This window comes from Lissotriton vulgaris, chromosome 1_1 (assembly GCF_964263255.1).
Source record: "Lissotriton vulgaris chromosome 1_1, aLisVul1.2, whole genome shotgun sequence".
Lineage (NCBI taxonomy): Eukaryota > Metazoa > Chordata > Amphibia > Caudata > Salamandridae > Lissotriton > Lissotriton vulgaris.
Genome location: NC_141685.1, coordinates 44,478,740 through 44,498,257, shown reverse-complemented (window position 1 = coordinate 44,498,257; position 19,518 = coordinate 44,478,740). Strand labels below are relative to the sequence as shown.

The 19,518-nt window shown below is 45.8% G+C and overlaps 1 protein-coding gene across 1 annotated transcript; it reads left to right on the top strand.

The window, feature by feature from the left end:
- The first annotated feature begins 10,050 nt into the window (after window positions 1–10,050).
- Window positions 10,051–19,296, top strand: LOC147737142 (uncharacterized). Its single transcript, XM_086922961.1, is given in 2 exon segments — window positions 10,051–10,144; window positions 15,255–19,296. Coding segments are annotated over 2 exon segments (3,213 nt in total). The 3' UTR covers window positions 18,374–19,296.
- The last annotated feature ends 222 nt before the right edge of the window (window positions 19,297–19,518 follow it).

Here is a 19,518-nt window from a genome sequence, read left to right as displayed (position 1 = left end):
GGAATTTCGGCCCATATGGTGAACAATTTCTCAATTAATGTCCACTGCAGTGGAGGCGGGGCGTAAACGCTCCCTAGTACAAGCGACTCCGTGCCTATCGTCCCTTTAATAAACACATATCGGCCCTGTGGATCGGTCCATTGCATGGAGTGGATATAGGACAACCTTCGGTGCACCAGAATCGCCACACCTCTCGACCCCATCACAAACCCGGCGTAGTAGACCTGGTCATAGCCATACCGCGTCAGGCTCTTCCCCTGTCATAATACTGCACCTCTTTTTATCTTATCTAACACCCCCCGCACATTCCAACTCATCACTCTCATTGAGGCTTTAGTCAGCCTCCTTCCGGGGTCCTCAACCGCCATCCAATCGCAAGCATAACAATGGATTCAGCAAACGGCATGGTAGGCATAAACACATGCTAATCAACAAGTGAGACAGCTGTGTGCAGTGCAATTCGCCCCCCCCACTTCCCTTCAACCTCCCCATCACCCCCGACCCCCAACCCCCGACCCCAACCCCACAACTTCTGACCCTGTAACATTTCCCTCAACTCTTCCGCACCCCCTCAACCCCCCCCCTCATACCTCAGCAACGTTGAAGTACCTGTCGCGGCATAGGGTATCGCCAACCCCCATCGGGAGGCTGAAGACCATCTATCCCAATGGATCCCCATAAACAGGCCCCCCAATCCCCAACTTACTCCCCCGAAAAACGAACTCCTCTAAACCTGGGGAATGCGTCCGCCCTCCCTCTCGCTCCCCCCCACCCACATCTGCATCCCATGTTGGCAAAGTCCTAAGCCTTCACACCATTCTGTCTGTGAATGTCAATGTCGCTTGCCGTTTTCGGCTTGGCCACTCACAGCCGCTCCATGGTCTCGCTCAGCACCACATATCCCAGAGTCAAGTCATACTTCACCATCTTTCACGGGTCTAACTTCCGAGCATCTGGAGCTTCAGTCTCCCCAGCCCCCTTCTCCTTGGAGGGCGATCGTTTCGACGTTCGGGATCTCCAGTTGCTTCTACTCTTGCCTGCGCCTTTGATAACATAGGATTTGTGTGTATAAAAAGAGGCTGTGATCTCATGTAAAATGTTCTTGTTACCTGACTTGAATCTACCAGGGGCATGCTACTGCTGGGGCCCAGGGGAAGGCTTACCTTCCTGGGCCCTGCCCAGCCCCTGGATACCTGGATACCTGGAGTTCTTGCTTGGGTCCTAACAGGAGTGGGCTGCTGCCAGTGGGGCCCTGGAGGGACCGCCATGGGGGCTGTCTCCTTGCTGGAGTGCTCTGTGTGCTGGCCCCTGGGCCCTGCATTGCCCCTCCTGATGCCCAGGACCTCTGGGACCCCATTTTCCTGTTGGGGTTCTCCCTTGGGGGCTTGGTTGTCTCTGTGCCCCCCTAGCACCTGGGAAGCGCTTTACTTCAAATTGCCCTGTTGCTGAGGGAGCCTACCCCTCCTGGCTTCCTTTATTAATGTCAGCGCGGGTGCCCACCCCGCTATTTACTTTATATACCGAGGGAGCCCACCCCTCATTGTGACCCCCGAGAGGTCACTGCCGCCACCCGAGTTGTCTGGTGCAACGTTGCCGGGCCGCTACCTAGCCCGAACCGGAAGTGAAGGTGGTGGGTGGGGCCAGTGCGTGAGAGCACGTCCGGAGACTCGGGGGCTCCCATTCAAGTCCCGGTCCCCGAGGAGAGAGGACCGGGTGAAGGATGTCGCGTTCGCGAAGGCTGGGCTCCCAAAATTGAGGGAGAGCCCCGCCAACACCACAGAGAGAAGCAGAGGGGCTCGAGGCACATTGCCGGTGCCTGCCCCGCCGCCCGAGAGAGAGAGCCTCCACTGCGCCTGGCCGGTAAGTGAAGCCAACAGGGGGGGTGGGAGGGAAGCACCCTGCCGGTGCCTCCCTTCAGGGCAGCCCCCCTTGACATAGGCTGCCCCAATGAGACGTCCCTCATGTGCGAGGCACCCGAGTCTTGAGCGGCCTGACACGTTATGGCCTCATTATTCAGAGCCGTATGGCTCCAATGATTGGGCATTGTGATATTTAGAGCCCACGAGGCTCCTAGGGGGCATCTTCTGTACCAGGGGCCCCGTGGAGGTCCCGGGAGCCCGTGTTCCCCCAGAGACATTGCGCTCTAACGTTCACGGGGGCATTTCGGGTGGTGGAGCGGCCCCGGTTGGCAGCGGGCCGCTCCCCCCAGTGTGGCAGCATTTTTCCTCCAGAGCCCACGAGGCTCTAGCGTGATTTGGAGGCATTTTGCATTTCGAGCCCACGAGGCTCCCACGTTGTTTTTGGGCACTGTTAGGTTATTAAAGCCCATGAGGGGCCAGAGAAGCCCATGCTGAGCCCCGTGGCTCCAACCCTTTGCGCAGTCCTTTTATTTGAGGAGCCAGAGTGCTCCAGAGGGCACATGTGTGTCCAGAGCTAGAGGGCTCCACTGCTCTGCGCAGTATTGATTTCCAAAGCCTAGAAGGCTCCCACGTGTGGCAGCAATCCCCATCTTTCTAGCGACTGCTTAATATGTTGAAATGTACTAATCCAATTGACTTCCACAATATCATTCATAGAGGTCTTAATTATTGTACCGAGATATATTACCTCAGATACAACTCTGGGATCGCTAAATCGCCTTTTTTCAGAGCATAATACTTGAGTCTTCCCAGAGTTTAATTTATAGCCTGATATTAAGCCAAATTCTGAAGCAAGTCGTTCAATCTCTATAAGTGTTTCACCGGGATTAACGGTCATAACTGCCACATCGTCCACATATGCGAAAACCTTGTGTGCTATATTTTGCACTATAGATGGCTTAACTAAAGGGTTGTTAGTTAATTTATTTAGTAAGGGATTAATAAATAATGTAAATATTAATGGGGAGCAGGGGCACCCCTGCCTTGTACCTCTTGTAATGCTAATCATAGCAGATTTCCTCCCCATTGCAGCAATTCTCGCATTTGGAGCAAAGTATAACACCTGGATTGCTGTCAAAAAATTATCCCCAAAACCTGATTTTCTCATAACCTCCCATAAATAATACCATTCAACCCGGTCAAATGCTTTCTCTGCGTCAAGTAATACTAAAGCTAATGCACGTTTTTCAGCCTGAGCAATATCCATTAAAGTTATTACTTTATTTATATGTGTCACGGTGCCACATTTAGGAATGAATCCGTGCTGATCTAAAGAAACCAGCGGAGTTATCACTTTTGAAATTCGATTAGCAAGTATTTTTTAATACAATTTGCTATCGCAGTTAAGCAAAGAAATAGGGTGATATGATCCCGTAAGTTCTGGAGACTTACCCTTTTTACTAAAAACAACAATCAAGGCGTCATTCCATGATTTTGGTGCCTTACCCTTCTGAGCGGCCCTAAAAGTGTCCAACATAAGATATTTTAACTGTTCAAAAAATAATTTGTAAACCTCGGCAGGGATATAATCTGGTCCAGCTGCTTTACCATTCGCCAAACTTTTTACCGCTAGGTCCAGTTCTTCCATTGTAAATGGACTGTCTAGCCATTCCTTATTATTCTTGCTCAACTATGCAAGCTCCCCTAGATCAAATCGTACTTTTGTTCGATCAACATTCTGTTGCGAATACAACTCTTAATAGTACTGGTGAAGTATATCAAGAATTTTGTCGGGGTCCTGTTGTAAATTACCGTGTTGATCCTGCATATTAACTAAAGATCTAGAGGTTGATTGCATCTTTAACCGTAGGGCTAGTGACCTCCCAATTGCCTCACCATATTCATGCATATGTCGTTTGTATACCAAATATTTTCTTGCGTTTTCCTCACTCCACACCCCCGTTATCTTAGCTCTACATCTAGCAACCTTATCCTCCGCATCTACCATATTCTGTTGAGAACAGTTTTTTTGAATTTCCCTAATTAAGTTCTCCTCAGAAGTTCTCAATAGCATATATAAGTCTTGCATTTCCCCCCTTAATTTCCTCCGGCGAAAATTACCATAGCTCATCACCTCCCCTCTAAAGCACGCTTTTATTTTATTTTTTTTTTTTTTTTTTTTTTGAAAACCTTTATTTGTAAAATGCACAATACACAGCGTCTGCCTACAACCCCTCGGGCCGGCCGCTATGACATATGGGAAAAGGATAAAAAAGAACCAATAGGACAGAACGCCGTTAAAGCAGTCTATGAGCGAAGAGTATCGTGTGGAACATAGAACCATAATATGAGGATAGGAAAAGGTTTAATTTTATGATTTTGTCGAGTACAATGTAGAAACCACGAAGAGAGTCAAAGCTAATCACTGACCAGGATAGCCATCATCGTTCAAGGAGCACCCGGAAGGAGGCATAATAGAGGAAGGCATTTGACAGGAAACAGGTGGCCACCATCAAGGAACTAAGACCAAACGTTATGTCACAGAATGATACAACACAATAAACTCCCTAAGAACACTGAACCCCGACCCCAGAGGAAACAAAGAAATATAGAAGAGAAAGAACAGAAGAAGAGAAGAAAAAGAAAGAGGGCCATAGAGACAAAGAAAAACATAAAACACATCCCATCCCCCCACCCTGCATACCAGCAGAAGGCCACGGCCCACCCCCCCCCCCAATAGGCATGCCTGTCGCCCCAAAAGGACCCTAAGTGGGAAAGAGAGTACAGAGAGTGAGAAAGACCATCTCAGTCTCCGACTCTCAGAAGAGGTAGGAGGAGGTAAGTTCAACATACTCCCGGTCACCCCCAGCCCCGTAAGCATCCCCCACCCCAAGTATCAGCAGCACAACAGAAGTAGCAAGCAAAGCTGTAGGTGGGGAGAGTCAATTCCAAATGTGCGAATAAATCAGACAATAAGTAGTCCCATCCTAGCCCCCGCCCGTCAATGCGTACAGCACGCTAAAGAAATCTCCTAGCCCTGGCCCGATCGTAGGTGGCCCCACTCATCCACCCCCCGTGAGGAGCCACAACCGTCAGAGAGAAGGAAAAACAGCCCGCCCCAGAGAGAACAAAGAGGAAAGCAGCGTTAGAGTAAACTGGATGCAAAAAAAAAAAAACGTCCCAACCCCGGCTCAACCAGCAAAGAAGCTGTTAACAAAGAAGCAGCCTAGCCCTGGCCCGATCGTGGATACATCCCCAAATACGCTCCCAGGGAAAGGCCCGCCCACTGTAAAACAAAGAGACAATATGGCCGCAGAGAGAATGAAAGTGTCTTAGAAACATAAAATGGCCGTCGAAAGTCACCAGAAAATCCACCGACTGCAATAGGGGGTTCCTCAGAGACTTGCAGAATGTGTGAGTTCTTCGATGACAAAGTCGGAGGATATAACCCAGGAGCCGTCGATAGGGTCAGCAATGTTGTGGATAGGTTCCAAGGCACTCGCGATGAAAAATCCAACAATGTAGCACTCTCCGGTGAAAGGGGAGACAAAGTATCCCAGACAGCGTTGTCAGGCGGACGGTCTCGAGCGTCCATAAAATTGGAGGCGGGTACATCTGTCCGGCGGGCAGAAGGTAGCACTGTATCCCCGTGGGACGCAGGCAGAGACGAATGGAGGGTTTGCTGGATCAGAACGTTGCATCCCTGCCGCAGCGCCGACGCCATATCGTTCAGCTTCCCTCCCAGTACCTGGTAGCCTTGGTGCATATCGGCACGGAAGTCGCGCAGGGCATTCAGGATGGTCCCGAAAGAAAGTGTGGGCTGAAGCCCCTGCCTCTCACTTCCACAGGAAAGTGCCTGAAAATCAGACCCCATCTCAGGCGGGGCAGCACAGGCCACTGGCAGGGACGGGCGCTCTCCCCCAAAACACGGAGCTCCAAACAAAGCCATTTTGTCGCAATTCCGGGGTAATCGCCAGGATAAGTGTGGCACAGGCGAGCGTCCATACAGGACTTCAATAGCACCAAAGACAATGTCAGTGAATGTCTCATCGCGGAGAGGCGTCCCATACCGGAGCAGGGTAGTGAGGCGTGGGGTCAGGCAACCGTGGGCAAGCAAACATGGCCGAGCGACCCTCTCCGCGTACCATCCGTCCCAGACAAAGGATCCGTTTCGGAATAGTGCCGCAGTGCAGCGAGCGCTCACTTCTCACAGCCTACTTCAAGTCCTCTTAAGCGGCGCCACACGGACAATGCCTCACGAGGTTCCCACCGGTGCTCGGGTCTTCAGCTCCGCTAGGGTAGTCTGGCCACCATCAGTCCTCCGGGGCACGGCAAAGAGCGAGTGTGCAGGCGGGGTCCAGGGCTGAAAGTAGTCTCGCGGCTATCTCCGGCCGCCGGGCAGGTGGAGACTCAGGGAAAACACCGCTAGAATCAGCGCCGCGCCGCACGCAATCCGGTATGAAATTTCACCAGGATATATGCCAGGATATCGGTGCGGCGGATAAAGGCTGGCGGAGCCGGGAGCCTACAGGTCTGCTCCGATCGCCATTTTGGCTCCTCCCCCTAAAGCACGCTTTAAATGTTTCCCACACTATATCAATACTGGCAGTTTCTACATTAAAGTTAATAAATTCCGTTATCCATTTTGCCATGGTAGTCTTACACTCTGCATCTAAACATAATTTCCTGTCAAAAGAAAAAGATCTAATACCAAAATCCGTCGACGAATCTGGTATACTCAGCACCTAAGGTGCATGATCAGATGTTACTTTGGGGAATAGTTCAATATGAGCTTCAGATAAAGAAGAAAGAAAGTAATCTAATCGAACCATTTTTTTGTGTGGAAATGAATAGTAAGTATAACCGGGTGAGGTTGATTCAAAATTACTCCAGGCATCTACCAGGCCATGATCTGTTACCAGATTGTATAGTGCCTTAAAAACCTGTGGTTTACGTCCAACATATTTGTCAGGGCCTCCTGCCAGTTCAGTATTATTTAAGTTAATATTCATATCTCCACACATTATCAATGGAGTTACCCAGTTTGCCAATTCCATATTCAATTTTACTAAGACCTCAGGGTCATCCAAATTTGACCCATATACTGAGCATAAAGTTATATGAGAAGATCTAATTTTACCCTCAGCAATAGCCATCTTCCCCATTTATCAGTTAGGGTACGAATTGTTGTACTCAAGCGTGGTTTTGCTAGAATCATTACCCCCGAGTCATAGAGGTCTGCTGTGTTGCACAAATTAACGAGTAGCCCAAATCATGTACTAAAGAGCGATTGCTCCATGATAAATGTGTCTCCTGGAGACAAACAATATCCGGTTGAATATAGAAGCCACCCTATTCCTATTTTTCACATTATTGAGGCCGGACACATTTAAAGAGCATATTTTAATGTTACGAGTCATAAAAATTATTCTTAACACTCCAAACTATAACGCAATTCTCTCTTGTGTACAACAAACTCCTCAAACGTATCGTCTTGAGCTCAAACATCTTTCCCTTCCTGTGCTGCTTTTTCCCTCACCAGGGTTTTTATCCCTTTTTACTACCCCGTGCTGCCATCCCTTACCACAACCCACCTCCCTGTGCAATTCTCCCACCCCCCAGTCCCCCTTCCCCGCCCTATTACCGAGACTTTAGGACTTATGGTCCTTCGATGTAAAGCTTCCCAAGTCTCCAGCCTCCCCCCCACAGGAATACCAATATCCAAATAATATACTCAACCCTGACCCAAGAAAGAGAAAAAAAGAGAAAACAACCGCTATTCAATAATCCCAATTTAGTAGAGCTCTATGGCCCTTCTTTTCCCTTTATAGTATGAAAATACTCCTTTGCAGCCTCCACATTAGTAAAATAGCGAGTATTTTCTTTATAGATCACTTTGAGTTTGGCAGGATTCATTATGTAAGCTTGTGCCCCCATACTCTGGAACTGTGTGACCATCTGTCGTAACTGCCACCTAACATCTACTGTATATTTGGAGAAATCAGGTGTTGTAAAAAACTCACATCCTTCCCCTTTGCTTTTCTTATTAGGGCGTGTATTCAAATACACATCCTCCCTAGCTAAGAAACTGTTAAACGATACCAAAATGGGTCTGGGTCTGGGTCTGGGTCTAGTATTAGATGCTCCAGGTTGTATACGTAAATTGAATGGAAACCTATGCGCCCGCTCTATTTCTCTGTCCCAGTCCCACTTGGTAATCTCAGGGAATGTTTGTGAAAATAATTGTACAATAAATTTCCATAGATCTTGTCCCTCTTTTCCCTCAGGAATTTGCATAATTCACAAATTGTTGCGCCGAGCGCGATTTTCAAAGTCAGCTAATTTCCATTGTACATCATCTTTATTCGCACTCAACAGTTCCGCAGTAGTCTTCTGTTGTATTAATTGATCCTCTATACTGGAAATCCGAGATTCAACCTTAACAATTCTTTCTCCAAAATCAGTTTGGGATTTCGTCAACTTTCTTATTGAATTCTGGAGTCTACCACAAGAATTTTGTATCCTTAAACTGTCCTGCTCCGTCTTATCCATATGTGAGAGGATAGTTTGATAAATGGTATACAGAGTGATATCCTGCTCCGACATTGCCGCTGCCTCTATGCTGCCACAGTGTATCTCTGACAGAGAACCATTGTTTGCCGCTGCATCATTCATTGAGTATTCTCTTTCTCGTATAGTAACAGGACTATCTTCGCCTATATCAGCAGAGTTCTCTAATTCACCCTCACTATCATCTACCATTCTCATTTGCCTGGAGTATTGCGCAGTTAGATCATCACAGGATGAATAGAGAATAGAAATCCCCTGATTCACCATCCGTTAATGAGGGGTTTTCAGACACAGCTTGTAATGGTAGTGTAAAATGTAGCGGCTGCACTTGTGCGGGAGCTTGTGTTTTACTCTTGTCAGAAGCCGCCACTGATACAGTATCTTTATTCAAGACTGCGTCCGTATTACCACTAGCCATTCTTCTCAGTGAGCCCAGTTTATCTGCAGCCTCCACCACCTCCACCTCCATATTTACAATAGTTGCGGCGTCTCCCCCGTTTTCGTCCATTTGCAGGCTATCACTATTAGCATTAACAGCCGCAATCGAGTCATTAGCACTAGCATGGGCGGCATCTGATTTTCCCTTGCGCTTTTCCTCTGCCGCATTAAATATAGCAGGTATTGTAATAGTCTTGGTCTTACCGGCTTCACCTCTCTTCTCGACGGAGGCGGTGGCAGTTTTACCCGTTTTAGGTCCTTCCTCGCCTACATTTTCACCGCCGGCTCCGACGCCACCCCCGGACGTCTCATGAGCCCGTCTTCCACGTGTTCCTTTAGGAGCCATCCTCCTATATTCTGTGCTTGCTGGGTGACGACCTGTCAACAGGCTCCTCAGGTGCCGTAGGTTCCGCAAACCGCCAGCAGCTGTGCTAGCTACTAGCGACCACACAGAGCGGTATCGTGCCGGAAGCCCATGTATCACCACAAAAACGGGTGAGCAGGGGTTATCTTGGCGGGTGACTTCCTTGCCCTGACTAGAGTGGTGGGTTCTGCCTGGCTTTGGCGCAAGCCTCAGCCAATCAGAAATCGCCATTTCTAACACTGTGTTATTGCATTGTTTGCATCAGATTCACCTAGTGCCTGACCTGTGTTATTGCATTGTTTGCATAAGATTCACCTAGTGCCTGACCTGTGTTATTGCATTGTTTGCATCAGATTCACCTAGTGCCTGACCTGTGTAATTGCATTGTTTGCATCAGATTCTCCTCGTACCTTGCCTGTGTTATTGCATTGTTTGCCTCAGATTCTCCTCGTGCCTGGCCTTTGTTATTGCATTGTTTGCGCCGGAGTCTCCTAATGCTTGGCCTATGTTATTGCATTGTTTGCGTCACGTTTTCCTAGTGCCTGGCCAGTGTTATTGCATTGTTTGTGTCACGTTTTTCTAGTACCTGGTCTGTGTTATTGCATTATATGCGCTGCTTTTGGTATGTTATTATTCTAACAGTTGCAGGTTTTCTAACAAACATGGTACCTTTTATCCCAATCAAGTGCATCTGACTGCAAGGACACTGCACTCTCCCTGCAGTAGCAATCTACTTCCTATTTATCTAGCAACAGACAGCACAACATGTCTGCCAGAGATGTCGTAGGGTCAGAAACAGTACATAAGTAAGTAGGTATGATGCAAAACAAACTTATGAGTAAGATTTTAAACGAAGAAGCTGCTGTGATAGACGGCAAAACATCCATGTCGAAACATCAGCAGTATGACAGTGGTACATGGAATGATAATGGTAGATTTATTTACACATCTGTGCAGTGCATGTCACTGCACAGACGTGGTTTTACAAGGCAACTCTGAGCTCACTGAGTGTGGCGCTTCCACGAATCTCAGAGACAGGCTGTTCCAAAGACGGTAACAGAGAAGGTTGAAAGATCGGAGTCTTGATCCTGGCAGATGGAAGGGTGATCCCTGAGGGGGTGTAGTTGGTCTGTGTGTTGCCACAGCTGTCCAGGGGGTGTAAGAAAATGTCAGCAATTTGTGGAGGGTCCTCTTTTGGGTGAGAACCACCCAGTTTCATGCAGTACAGACTTGAGGGGTTGTGTCTGCTCAGGATGAGTTACATTCTCATAGCAAAGTGGAGGACCTTGTCCAAAGGGGATTGATGTTACCAAGGTTTAACATCTTCAGTTATGGCAGATAGAGAAAGTCCATGTACCTCCAGGTGCTTGAAAAGCTTTCTGCACTCTGCTGGTGCAGGCAGGATGTTTATTCTCTATTTGGCATTTGCCAGGGGATGTTCAGATACAGTGGTTGAATTAAACCTTGGAGCAGCACTTGTAGCGTGGACTCTTGGAGTCTTGTAGTATGTGCTGGATGCGGTAGAACTGTCTTAATGTTCCACAGAGCTCAGAAAATCCAGACTCTCCTTTATCTCAGAGCTCAAGGTCTGTGGCTTGAAAAGTAGAACTGCAATAAAGAAGAAGACCTAGACCATTTCTACCTCTCCCGACCTTTGAACTGATAATTGAGGAAAGAAGCCCTTGTCTGGAAAGCATATCTACACAAGGCGCAGCTGACAGAAGTCCTGCCTCGAAGGAAGATCTGCATGAGGCACGACTGACAGAATTCCTGCTTGGAAGGAAGATCTGCACAAGGCACAGTTGACAGAAGTCCTGCCTGGAAGGAAGATCTGCACGATGCACGACTGACAGAATTCCTGCCTGGAAGAAAGATCTGCACAAGGTGCAAGCAACAGAAGACCTGCCTGGAAGGAAGATCTGCACAAGGCACAGCTGACAGAAGTCCTTCCTGGAAGGAAGATCTGCACAAGATGCAGCTGACAGAAGCCGCAGCCTGAAAGGAAGATCCGCACAAGGCGCAGCTGACTGAAACCCTTGCCTGGAATGAAGATCTGCAAAAGCTGACAGAAGTCCTGCCTGGAAGGTAGATCTGCACAAGGTGCAGGTGACAGAGGTCCTGCTTGGAAGGAAAATTTGCACAAGGCACCACTGACAGAGGTCCTTCCTGGAAGGAAGATCTGCACAAGACGCAGCTGACAGAAGCCCTTGCCTGGAATGAAAATCTGCACAAGCAAAAGCTGACAGAAGTCCTGCCTGGAAAGTAGATCTGCACAAGGTGCAGCTGACAGAGGTCCTGCTGGGAAGGAAGATCTGCACAAGGCACAACTGACAGAAGTCCTGCCTGGGAGGAAGATCTGCACAAGGCACAGCTAACTGGAGCCCCTGCCTGGAAGGTAGATCTGCACAAGGTGCAGCTGACAGAAGTCCTGCCTGGAAGGCAGATCTGAACAGGACACAGCTGACAGAAGTCCTGCCTGGAAGGAAGATCTGCACAAGGCGCCGTTGACAGAAGTCCTGCCTGGAAGGAAGATCTGCCCAAGGCGCAGCTGACGGAGGTCCTGCCTGGAAGGAAGATCTGCACAGGGTGCATCTGACAGAAGGTGTGCCTGGCGGTGACCTCAAAGCAGTGAGAGACCCACAAACCACAAGATCCTTCAAGCCCAGCTAGCCACACTGGACACCATGTACATCAAAGGCATGATTTAGATTTCAGAGGATGGTTTATTCCATCACAAAAGTGACATGTATCCTGCCCGCCCCATTAAAAATGCATTGCATCCTGTGGCAATTATAATAAGGCAGACAATATATCTGTCACGTGTTGATAATGCTTTGGTGTAGTTCGTTGAACTCCACGAAGTGTCAGGGAAACTCCACCGCACTCTGCAGACTTCCGCTAGTGGCAGAGTTTGTTAAGCTGCGCTGCTCTCACTGATTTTTAGTGCCAGGAGTTTGTCCCACACTGTAAAATCAGCACGAACAGCACTACGCGTCGTGCAAGAGGGCGATGCTGCTTACTGCCGCTCTAATTGACATTCTAATCGAATGGCAGCTTCATCAACGAGAATGGCAGATTTTAACACTCGAGTGGTCGCGACCTGCTGTGACCTCCCACAATGAGAAATCTCGCCAGGAGGAGGTCTAGCACATTATATTTTCTCACAAGCGCTTGCCACCTTACCGTTGGCATACCGCTTGAGAAAAGAACTCCGTTCTGCATGGAGTTTTTTGGAACAACTCCGCACAGAGTGCGGAGTAGGAAAAACTTTGCGAGCTCTGCCAGCAGAGCGGAATTCTTCACCCACCAGAAGTTTTGAGGCAATAATCTGTTGGACAAACTCCTAACTAGGCCCTATGTCTGCAATAAGTGTTGTAGAATAAGTGAGATCCATGGCCTTGTGAATATGAGGCAGTTATCTGACTTCTGATGAACCCCACAGAGTTACTGCGCAGCCACAGGTCAGTAGGGGGGCCGAAGGACAGGAAACGAGGTAAACTTGAATATTAGGAATATGGAAATTTAGAAATGCTGCATCACCTGAGGATAACTGACACCTCCTCCCGCTCTGCCAAATGCCCATCCAGTCACAAAGTGGCATTCTGGGCCCCAAACAGACAACGTCATGCCAGATGCCATGTAATGGTAGAAAAGGGGGGAAAAAGAGTAATATGCACAAATCTGCTGCGGGGATATGTCAGGTAAATTATTGGTTGTGATGGATTCTCTATAAGTACTAAATGACTGATATTGTTGATTATTAAATTTTATGAATCAACGCTTGTTTGCCTTATCTGCGCGTATAATGTAAAGGACAGGCCCCTCTCTCTGTTTTAAACAAAAGCCCCGGAAGGAGCTGTATCTTACAGAACTGTATTTACTTTAGGAAGAACTAAAAACTTGCTTTTTAAAGTTGTCTTTCAGGGCTAGAACCAGGCTCTGTATGCTGCACTAGTTTCAAGGAGATGGACAGATGTTATGGCAATAGGAAACCCTCCTCAACCCACAATAATGTTCCAATCTTCCAGGTTAGAAGAAACCAGAAATGCTTGAACCAAGGGAGCTGTTGAAAGTGTCAGAGGTGACTTATGAACAGCGAGGTAAAGACAGGAGTTGGTATTTGAGAGGATCTTAAGTGAATAGGAAAGAAACAATAAGAAGTGTGTGAATGGAGTTACTTTTGTTGTATACCTCGTAATGATTACTGAAAATTTTGCAGCCCAGCCTCATCCATCTCTTTTTCTAAAATCTATTGTTGTTTCAAGGAAATCTTGACCATATGCGTCTATCTTAAGCTATACCTCTAGCACTTGGGTGCTCCGTGAGCGCCCTTACTTTGCTCAGTTACTCTGTGAACACTGGTAAATCACCTTCTTTTCAGACATTAATATCACCTGATTAACAGAACTTTTAGTTAAATATCTGTGTGTGATGAAATATTCCTTGCTAAGTTTCAAAGGCGGTAAAGAAGAAGGGGAGATTTACTAAGATTTTGCACCGTGTTTGTGTCACAAAAATGGCACAAAACAGTGCAAAATCTTTTTTTCCTAATTTTCTTTCCAGTAAATAACGTAAAAGTAATATGAAGCATTGCATAGCACTGCTTCGCATTACCTTGCACCATGGGGGCTTGCCAAGGGTGGTTCATGGGCGTTCCCGTGCAACCACCCATGGTTTCTCACGCTAAACCCAATTTACCAAATACAGTAGATTGGGTTTAGCATGAGAAAACTGCACCCTTCTAAACTAAGTGCAAGGAAGGAGAAATTCTTTAATTTCTCCTTCCTTTTCTGACTTTGCATGCGTGCTGCACTGTGCAACATGAATACAAAGTGGGAAAAGCTTTCCCTTGTGTCTAGGCATAGTCTTTTGTATAAGAAGTGTGTCTTTCCTGAACAAACCCTATGCTGGACTCACACACACACACACACACACACCCTAGCGCTCTGGTGCTAAGGTGTGTGAATGGTGCAGGGCTGCTGTAATCAGTGCCAGAGCAAGGGAAAGGGAAGGTAAGAGCACAGCCTCCAGCGGGGGGCTGCACTGCATTGCGTGGAGATTTACTAAATCTCCCCCGAAATGTCTTTTACAACTATTGTGAATTCTCATTCAATTATGTTTCAATTTAGTGATTTTAAATATCTTTACATCCAACAGAAAACAAGCCTTGACTGTATGAAATGACCATCAATAATGAAGCGAATGCTGTAAATCTTCAATAATAGCAGAAATAATGAGCTACAGTATTCAGGAAAACATCAGCGCAGTCGGCGACAGAGGAACCTGCACACAAACTGACAGATCCCGGATGAAGCATCAAGGGCAGTTCAGTGATTGCAAGAGACTGAGCTGTGCACCTCCACACAACAAGACGAAGAAATTACATTAGGAAAATTAAGTAAACAACAATAACAAACCGCCGCCTGTATAAACAAGTGTCAAATACCAACTTTGATCATGGTATCGGTATGATGTGTTTAACGCAGTGCTCTTTTTTCTAAAATAATGGCAAGCCATCATTCCGTGCTCTAGGAGAATTGTAAACTCTTTCTGGCTAAACCACAGTAACCATAGAAAAGCACAACAGAGCAGAGCCAGACACCTGATGGGTAAAGGAAAGAGGAGTTTGTCTATCTACAATACAACGGACTGTCCCAATTTGCACCGGCCAAAAGGAAGATACATCTTTACCCGCAAGCGTGCATAGCCATAATCTAATCTAAAGGCACAATCGCCTACAAAGACACCTTCTACGTATTAGGAGTGTGGCAAATATTTGGTGGCTATTGCATTTTATTGTTAAAACAGAAATCAAACGTGCATAATACTGCACACATATGAAGTGTGTAAGAAAAACACAAGTGCTTTAACAGCCATGTTGGCCCATCAGGAAATACAGTCATGGGATGTAGACAAATATATACCCGACCCACAGACACTAACCAAGAAAGAATAATCATACACATGCAGCAAGAGCTTTAGTTTGTCATCACTACTCAAGCTTCTTCAGCACACGTACACAGTACAAAAACCATTCAAGTGCAGTGAATATGTAAAGAGCTGTAGTCACTTATCAAGCCATCAAAGTCATCAGCGAACTCACGCAGGAGAAAAACCATTCAAATGCAAGGAATGTGTAAAGAGCTTTAGTAAATTATCAGAACTACAAAGTCATCAGCGAATACACACAGGGGAAAAGCCATTTCATTGCAGTGAATGTGTGAAGAGATTTAGTCGATTATCAGAGCTACAAAATCATCATCGAACACACACACGACAAAAACAATTCAAATGCGGTGAATGTGCAAAGTGCTTTAGTCAGTTATCACAACTTCAAAGACATCAGCGATCACACACAGGGGAAAAACCATTTAAATGCAGTGAATGTGTGAAGAGCTTTAATCGATTATCATACCTACAAAGTCATCAGCGAACACACATGGGGGGAAAACCCTATCATTGTAGTGAATGTGACAGTAGTTTTCGCGAGTCTTTAGCATTAAGGAATCATCAGCAAACTCACACAGGAGAAAAACCATTCAAGTGCAATGAATGTGGGAAGAGCTTTAGACGATTATCAGACCTACAAAGACATCAGCGAACACACACAGGGGAAAAGCCATTTAAATACAGTGAAGGCATGAAGTGCTTTAGTCACTTTTCAAACCTCCAAAAACATCAGCAAACACACACAGGGGAAAAACCATTCAAGTGCTGTGAATGTGTGAAGAGCTTTAGTCAGTTATCACACCTTCAGAGACATAATCGAATACACACAGGGGAAAAACCATTCAAGTGCACTGAATGTGCAACGTGCTTTAGTCACTTATCAAGCCTTCAAAGACATAATAAAACACACACAGGGGAAAAGCCATTCAACTGCAGTGAATGTGGGAAGAGCTTTAGTCAATTATCAGAGCTACAAAGTCATCAGCGAACACACACAGGTGAAAAACCATTCAAGTGCACTGAATGTGCAAAGTGCTTTAGTCACTTATCAAGCCTTCAAAGCCATCATCGAACACACACAGGGGAAAAGCCATTTAAATGCAGTGAATGTGTGAAGAGCTTTAGTCGATTACCAGAGCTACAAAATCATCAGCGAACACACACAGGGGAAAAACCATTCAAGTGCACTGAATGCTCAAAGTGCTTTAGTAAGTTATCAAGCCTTCGAAGACATCAGCGAACACACACAGGGGAAAAGCCATTCAAGTGCAGTGAATGTGGAAAGTGCTTTAGTCAGTTATCAAACCTTCAAAGTCATCAGCGAACACACACAGGGGAAAAACCATTCAAGTGCACTGAATGTGCAAAGTGCTTTAGTGAGTTATCAACCTTCAGAAGACATCAGCGAACACACACAGGGGAAAAGCCATTTAAATGCAGTGAATGTGTGAAGAGCTTTAGTTGATTATCAAACCTACAAAGTCATCAGCGAACACACACGGGAGAAAAACCCTATCATTGTAGTGAATGTGACAGTAGTTTTCGCGACTTTTCAGCAATAAGGTATCATCAGCGAACTCAAACAGGAGAAAAACCATTCAAGTGCAATCAATGTGGGAAGAGCTTTAGTGAGTTATCAACCCTCCAAAGACATCAGCGAACACACACAGGGGAAAAGCCATTTAAATGCAGTGAATGTGCAAAGTGCTTTAGTGATTTATCAAGCCTTCAAAGACATCAGCGAACACACACAGGAGAAAAGCCATTCAAGTGCAGTGAATGTGCAAAGTGCTTTAGTCAGTTATCACACCTTCAAAGTCATCAGCGAACACACACGGGGGAAAAACAATTCAAGTGCAATGAATGTGCAAAGTGCTTTAGTGATTTATCAAGCCTTCAAAGACATCAGCGAACACACACAGGAGAAAAGCCATTCAAGTGCAGTGAATGTGCAAAGTGCTTTAGTCAGTTATCACACCTTCAAAGTCATCAGCGAACACACACGGGGGAAAAACAATTCAAGTGCAATGAATGTGCAAAGTGCTTTAGTCATTTATCAAGCCTTCAAAGACATCAGCGAACACACACAGGAGAAAAGCCATTCAAGTGCAGTGAATGTGCAAAGTGCTTTAGTCAGTTATCACACCTTCAAAGTCATCAGCAAACACACACAGGGGAAAAACCCTATCATTGTCGTGAATGTGACAGTAGTTTTTGCAACTCTTCATTATTAAGGTATCATCAGCGAACTCACACAGGAGAAAAACCATTCAAGTGCAGTGAATGTGGAAAGTGCTTTAGTCAGTTATCAAACCTTCAAAGTCATCAGCGAACACACACAGGGGAAAAACCATTCAAGTGCACTGAATGTGCAAAGTGCTTTAGTGAGTTATCAACCCTCCGAAGACATCAGCGAGCACACACAGGGGAAAAGCCATTTAAATGCAGTGAATGTGTGAAGAGTTTTAGTCGATTATCAAACCTACAAAGTCATCAGCGAACACACACGGGAGAAAAACCCTATCATTGTAGTGAATGTGACAGTAGTTTTCGCGACTCTTCAGCATTAAGGTATCATCAGCGAACTCAAACAGGAGAAAAACCATTCAAGTGCAATCAATGTGGGAAGAGCTTTAGTGAGTTATCAACCCTCCGATGACATCAGCGAACACACACAGGGGAAAAGCCATTTAAATGCAGTGAATGTGCAAAGTGCTTTAGTCAATTATCAAAGGTACAAAGTCATCAGCGAACACACACAGGAGAAAAACCATTCAAGTGCACTGAACGTGCAAAGTGCTTTAGTCAGTTATCACACCTTCAAAGTCATCAGCGAACACACACGGGGGAAAAACAATTCAAGTGCAATGAATGTGCAAAGTGCTTTAGTCATTTATCAAGCCTTCTAAGACATCAGCAAACACACACAGGGGAAATGCCATTTAAGTGCAGTGAATGTGTGAAGAGCTTTAGTCAGTTATCACACCTTCAAAGTCATCAGCAAACACACACAGGGGAAAAACCCTATCATTGTCGTGAATGTGACAGTAGTTTTTGCGACTCTTCATTATTAAGGTATCATCAGCGAACTCACACAGGAGAAAAACCATTCAAGTGCAATGAATGTGAGAAGAGCTTTAGTCAAATATCAGAGCTACAAAGTCATCAGCGAACATACAGGGAGAAAACATAGAAGGCACTGAAAGTGTGAAGGGCTTTTGTCAATTTTTGATCCCACACAGCCCTCAGTGAATACACTTCTTCATTTAACTCACATTGAAATAATCCTATAGATGCAGGGACTCTGGAATGAACTTAAGAACAGACAAAAATAATATTGGCCCATCTGAGGACATAGACAAGAGCAGAACAGTGCAGGTACTGTGAGAGGAATGGATTACGTAAAAAGATAAAATTCTAATTATGTGGGACTTTGAAATAGCAAATGATAGAAAGCCCGACAAGCAGTAAAGACGAAAAACAGATAACAGTATTTTCAGAATTATAAAAGTGTATGTTTCCAGTGATTGTTCACTTCCGTACACATAGCAAAGTGACATGATGTACCAGGATACACAGTGGGAGACAAGCACAATGTGGATTAAAAGAAAATAAACATTGTTGATTTTTATTTGGTGAAGACGAGATCCAAAGAAAAACATTCAATCACACCTGACCACACTACCTGTAAAAGCAACACTGAACAATTCTGGGACTAACAGCAGTATTTTCAGCTAACTTGTCGGATTAGTGATAAAACCTATAAACCCAACACACCCAGAGTGGACATGTTGTCAGGGCTCTGGAGATGGGAAACGTACTAACAAATGGCACTGCAGTATATGTAATGAACTAAAGCGAAGCACAAGTGTTCAAGAAATAACCTATTTTTAGATATAAAAGAGCATATATCTTGACTGTTATCGGTTGATGGATCAGCTCGTGCCTCAGGCCTTATAATTAAGTGTGACCCGTCGTTCCTCTCCGACTTGGCTCTCCCTATTCATTTTGTGACTTGCCAAACTCTACTTTTTACCAGAATTGAGCCATTGTAAGCAGCAGACTCTGTTTGAAGAATGAAGCGAAATAGCGAAATCCCACATCAAAAGCATATATGTGCCGGGACAATACGTTGCACTCCCAGCAACTCGTCTTCCACACTAGATTGTCCCTTGTCCACAAATGTTCTAAATGATTTGCATATGAATTCCAGAAGTGGCAGTGACATTCATGAGAGAAATGGAAGGAGGGGGAACGGCACGTTATTTGTACTTTCCTAAAAATAGAAGAAGCAGCCAAATACATGTCAATGCGTGACATCACCAGAGAAACGGGCTG